General features: G+C 38.2%; 1 protein-coding gene across 1 annotated transcript; it reads left to right on the top strand.

Moving 5' to 3' along the window:
- Positions 1 to 8: 8 nt before the first annotated feature.
- Positions 9 to 6,061, top strand: LOC140946796 (protein ABHD13-like). Its single transcript, XM_073395906.1, has 5 exons — positions 9 to 839; positions 2,136 to 2,386; positions 3,099 to 3,203; positions 3,653 to 3,760; positions 4,567 to 6,061. The coding sequence occupies exons 1-5, from the start codon at positions 299 to 301 to the stop codon at positions 4,684 to 4,686; spliced, it is 1,125 nt and encodes a 374-aa protein (XP_073252007.1). The 5' UTR covers positions 9 to 298; the 3' UTR covers positions 4,687 to 6,061.
- The last annotated feature ends 126 nt before the right edge of the window (positions 6,062 to 6,187 follow it).

The following is a 6,187-nucleotide window of genomic DNA, read 5'->3' as shown; positions in this document are numbered from 1 at the left end:
CACTGAGTCGCAAAAACATGGCGCCCAAACTGGACTTCGAAGTTATGAATTTTTATTCCTGTTTCGTTCTACTATTACCATATTTCGGTTGATTACCGATTTTATCCTAGTAGTTGTCTCAGTTATTCGCAGCTGTATAACTGTAGAGCATCAATGGAACTGTCTTCTTATAAATCTATGGAATAGTATTATAAAGCTTATTTGGTCTTATTTCCCTGCAAGTCTACAAAGCTACGTAACTCGCAAATATTAGCATTTTAAAAGCTTATTGTTCAAACACTTAACCTTATTGTTCCTGATGTCTGAAGGGGATCAAGCAATGCCTAAAACTAAGCAATCGCTTCAACACACTGGATTCAAAACAATTGAAACCATTGGACGTCTTGTCTTACATGTGGTCCTTCGATTTTGGAGATTTTGTAGTGCGGCAATGTTGACGTTGCTTCTTCTCTACTGGCTTTATGGAGGAGTCGTTAGCTTCTTGTTATTAACTGCAGCCGTATTTGGCGCTTTGTATCATTATCAAGACACCCTTCTCTACTTCCCAGAACAGCCTGTCACATCAAGAGTCTATGTTCAAAATCCAGCAATTCTGGGCTTTCCATTTGAGAATTTGTACCTCAAGACACAAGATGGCCTGAAAATTAATGCTGTGTTTCTCAAACATTCTCCTCAGTTTCAGAGCTCTGTTCCTACTGTGTTGTTTTTCCATGGCAATGCTGGGAACATTGGTCATAGATTAGCAAATGCAAGAAGTTGGTATAGTTATTGTGGTTGTAATGTTTTTCTGGTGGAGTACAGAGGTTATGGAAAGAGCGAGGGCTCCCCTAGTGAACAAGGTAAAAGCATCCAAGACCTAACCACAAAATAACCTTTGTTTTGCCCACAGTTTACTAAATGATTAATTAAAATTAATCAACAAATACCGGCAGATGGTTAATTAGCCTCCTATGCAGGCGTTTTTAGGGGAGCTGGTATTTCATTCCTCCCCACAAGCGCCTGCTGAACCGAGGACAGCATTCCTTTCCCAAGCTTAGCCAATCACGTTGTACTTTCCAAATTCCAGGAAGCTGACCTTGACCGCAAGGTAACCCGATAATTACGCGATCTGCATTAAACTTTGAGAAACCTTCATGACCTCTAAATTATAAATGTTAGACTCAAAGCAGCAAAAGTAAGATTTACTCAGTCAGATTTTAGAATATATTCTCTGTACACTGCATAACCTTAGCTTAGCGAAGGAAAGAAAAGAAGGAAAAAGGTAACTCTAGGGTCATGTTCTGGGTCATGTTTTTACACTATCACGAGCTTATGAGTCGTGTTTAGCCTGTCAACACTTTATTTAAAAACCGTTGATTGGTCACTTACCACGCGAATATAACAATGGAAAAGGAATGTTATCCTCGGTTGAGCAGGCGTTTGTGGGTAGGGATAAAATACGAGCTCCCCCAAAAACGCCTGCGTGGGAGGCTAATGGTTAATGGGTAACAGGTCTTTTCACCTAAAAGTTGATTCGCTGATGGCATTTCACCTGGACCGACATCGGTTCACCCTATTTTTATTGATCATTCCTTAAACTTGAAGATAGGTGTAAGCGTGAAAAGCCAGTGGCCTGGAGTGGTGGGGGGGGGGGGGGGGGGGGCAGTGAGGGCGATTTGGTTTGTGGAAGATTTTTTTCCTGACATACAGCGGTGTAGGATTTTTTTTACCTAGCATTATATGTCATGAAAGATTATTTTTGCCAGGTATTCCCTTGCAAGAATTTTTTCCCCTTGAAATCAGTCTGCAGGATGTTTTTTCTGAAATCACCCATACCCTCCCCCACTTCAAAAGTCAAATGGTCGCCCCCTCATTTGATCGTTCTCAGCAATAGAATCCAAGCTTAACTGAAAAACATCTTTGATATTGAGTTGTGCAGTGTTGCGAGGGTGTTAAACATTGACTTTGGGACAGTAGGTGTTTTAACATGTTCAATATTGTTGAATAGGAAATTGAGATAAAACCCAGTGTACTTCTGAGCGGAAAACCCAACACACTGTAAATCTCTTTGCCATTACTGATCAATTTACCATTGATCCATATATGACGAATTTCAGTGCTTCATTCTTAAGAAATATATTGTTGATTAATTGAAGGTTTTGAGCTGGACTCAGAAGCTGCATTTTCATATCTGATGTCACGCACCGATATAGACACAAACAAGATTGTTATATTTGGACGATCCTTGGGTGGAGCAGTGGCAATTTCTCTTGCATCAAATGAACTTTATCTCGACAAAGCATTTGCTCTGATCGTAGAGAACACCTTCACTAGCATCCCTAGCATGGCTAATCAACTTGTCATGAATGGACTTAGCAAGCTACCTTACTTCTGCTTCAGAAATAAGGTAAACCTTGGTTACTTGTAATAATTATTCTATTGATAGTTTATAGAATGAGATAGTTTTTTAGTCTGGTTAACTTCTGTTCAACACTTTGTTTTAGCCATGATAGTGCACAAAAACTAATAGCACCCAAGCCATATTTAATTGAACCCTTGATGTGTGACTAGCTCTTGTGACTGACTAATACTGGTATATCCCACCAGGCATGGCTAAGTTTTTCTGTGCCACCAGCAAGGTTTCTGGATATCTGATGAAACACTGAGTTGAGACGCTGTTTAGGATGTTTAAGATACTGTCTAACAATTCTAGGTTTGAAATTTTTTGACAACTCTCGATCATAAGAAGCTCTATCAAACAACATGGATGTGATTTTCTTTATTTCTGATCATAAAAGTTGAAGGATGCCTGGAATAACACCTTAAGTATTTTTGATAAAATGCTAGATTCTCCTTAGATATTTCATTGTTTGTCCATGATAATAAAAAGGAAAATTTGACATTTGACAAGAAATCACTTAGGGTCTTATTCCATGCATTCACCCGTATAGTCTGTCTGTCAATTGTTTTGATACGTTTGTGCAGAGCCTTTTCAAGTTTTGGCCAGAGGTGTTATTTCAGTGATAACATTTAAGGATTTATAACAGAAACCAAAAAGCTATTTTGGTAGGTTTATTCCATACATGAAAAAATCACACTAACCATGTTCTGTGACACAGTTTGATTCTCTGAAGAAGATTCGCAAGGCAAGAGTCCCAACGCTGTTTCTATCAGGATTGGCTGATCAACTAATACCTCCCAGAATGATGACGAGTTTATACAAGGTACATCTTAAAAATGTCATTGAAATTTAATTTTCTCATCCTCATCACATGCATCTTGAAATCCTTAAACTTTCTCCAATGCAAAGTCAAATTTCTGCAAGTATTTTTACATAACTTGTCAGAAATTTGATACTTTAAAAGAAAGGTTGATTTTTTAAGCAGAGGGGAAAAAATGCTATCAAACATTTTTCAAATCCAGATAAGAAGTTTAAACAAATTTTTCCAATTTAGAAGCCTTTGAGTACATTTCCATGGTTGACCCCATGGCTTTAAAAGTCCTGGAACTTTTACCGAAACAATCATGGTAAATTATTGGAGGATGCATGGTCAAGTACAAACATGTATGCGCAACAACGATTTACTCTATGCCCAGAAAAATAGCCTCTTTGCTTTCATTTTGTACTTAATATCATTAGGTTTGAATGGTTTTGTTTGTGTTTCTTTCCTAGGCATCAGGATCATGCTTAAAGAAAATGGAATGCTTTGATCATGGCACTCACAATGAAACCTGGCAATGTTATGGATATTTTGATGCTATTTCTAGATTCTTATGTGAGGTATATATATGAGCTTAAAAAAAGCTGCAAAATCTGGATCAGAGCCGATAGGATCTAATCAAACCCTGTCAGTGTAACTGCATTTCTTATCTTTTGTCACCTGGTTAGTTACAGGTGTTGATTAAGCCCAGTCCAATCCAGATTTTGTTGAGTTCTCTTAGAGCATTCTCATTTTGCAGTTAACTTGTTCAAGTTGAAAGCTAACCGTTTATAATAGAGTGCTTAACCCTACCACTGTTCTTAGGTGCTAATCCCTGTATTCAACTCTTTTCACTGGCCTTAAATGGATACCTAGAGCTGGTCCCTGTCATTCCTCAGGCCTTTTTTTTGACTCTCTAAAGGATGGATACTGTAAACTGCTACTTGTCGAATAAGCCCCCAATTATAACCCCTCCAGCATTTTTCAGTACCACTCTACTCTGTGAACACTTTTTAGCACTGCTCTTAACAGTGTCCATCTTGAACAGAGTTCATGTAGGGGTCACGAATGGTACCTCGAAAAACATGGGTCTCAGAAAATTTTGGCAGGATCTCGAAATCTCGGAAGTGTTTTTGACAAGTCTCAAAATCTCGTTTTTGCATGGTTTGTTTTTACTTTTTTTGAGTCTTGAAACTTTTTACCAAAGAGTCTCGGGCTCGGATTTCTAACTAGGATCTCGGCGAGTCTCGGATTTTACCATTCGCCACCACTTCATGTGTTACTCTTCCACCAAACATACATATGTGGCACAGAGGCAGCAAATCTTAATACACTCTGTAATGTAACACTTTTGGTTCTCTAGTGTTTTCATTCGTATTTTTTGTAGGTTCATCAAGCTAGACAAGCTGGAGTTATTGGACCCCCAGTTGGTGACAGCCCAAGTGTGTCTGGGGGAGCTGCTAAACCAACTGTCCTTAATGTACATGGCCGAACTGAAGACATTTAATTGAAATCATCTGGACTTTCATAAAAAGAAAACAATGTCAGACTATTTATCATAGTGTAAAAATGTCTGGTTCGTATTTACTTCTCTGACTGGTAAAAAGTGACTTTAGTTAAAAGTTACAAGGGAGAAGTTCTCTACATCCAAACCCTTCCAACTTAAGTATGAGGATTGTAAATATTTTTTTGGTCAGTAAATATCCATACTCTTGTGCAGAGGTTTGTGCCTTGGCACCCTTACCTTCTCCTTGCAAATTCCCTTTAAAGGGGTTATGTCATGCTATTTGCTATAGTCGTTTTCAAAAGTTGGGACGTGTCTTCACATCAATTGAATTGAAAAACTATAATGGTAAAGTTAGGTATTAAAACTGTTTTCTGTCATCTGTCATCATGGGTGGCAAGGGTGGGTGTGGATTGAAACTTGAAAAGTTGGCCTGCAAAAATCACCAAAAAAATTTATGGCTTGTGCTCTCTGATGAAATTTTTGATATCTTCTTCATAACTCTACAGGAGCATTTTGTGTATCAGTAAAGGTACTAAGTAATGACTTCAGCACAGAAATGATCTAGAACAGCAAATCTTCATGAAATGGCCCCTTCACATATTTTTGTCTTTCTTTCCTGAGACCCTCCTTAGCGTTGGTGTGGATAATCTCCGCAACCACTCAAAACCATGACGCAAAATCTCATGATGTATTCTTCTGATGAAACTTTGGTATTTACATAGTGTACAGGTGACAAACAGGAAATAAACCCCCAGTGTTGGTATGCACAATTTTGGGGTTCGAATGAAAGGTGTGTGAGAATTGCTGCGTGATTGATTGTGACATGCATAGCACTTGTCTATGGTGAAAAGTAATGTCATAGATGTCAAACTGCACACATAAAACTATATAAATTGTGCACATCAGTCATAGACATAGGGCGAAGAGGCCTGCCTTAGCATTTTCTTAAAGGAAGTCTGTGTTTTTATTTAATTCTGCTCTTAATAAAATTGTAATGTATGTGTTAACTCTTTTTGTCATCGATTTCATTGTACTAATGAAATGAAATTGTTTTATTTAACCCCTGGAAATTTTGCCGAAAAATGCCGTTTGAAGCTAGCCTAGCACTATGCTAAGTTCTGGCATGCGCAAAAACACAGAATTTCCCTACATAGTTACTGACGACTGTCTCCTTCACGTGTGTGGGTTTCTTCAAGCAATTAAAGGGTGGGTGATTGTGTACCGTGCATGTATTTACGTCTCAATTGACTGGCCTACTTACTTGTACTTGTTTTTTGGTTGAAAGGTGGTTGGATATATAAGTTATGGAAGGTTGGAGATGGCATTTTCCCCCTCCTCACCTCCCTATAATGTCACATGACCCTTATTTCATTCTTTTATCCAATCTCCACCTGACCGAGGAAAAAGATCTGAGCACAAAGCTAGTATTTTCAGGTTCACATAAACGGAACAATTAACCTTTTTCATGATCGATCAATATACAGCAATTAGTATAAGTAAA

Source organism: Porites lutea, chromosome 8 (genome assembly GCF_958299795.1).
Source record: "Porites lutea chromosome 8, jaPorLute2.1, whole genome shotgun sequence".
Taxonomy (NCBI): domain Eukaryota; kingdom Metazoa; phylum Cnidaria; class Anthozoa; order Scleractinia; family Poritidae; genus Porites; species Porites lutea.
Note: the sequence above shows the minus strand (reverse complement) of the source record. Positions and strands in the feature narration are given on the sequence as shown.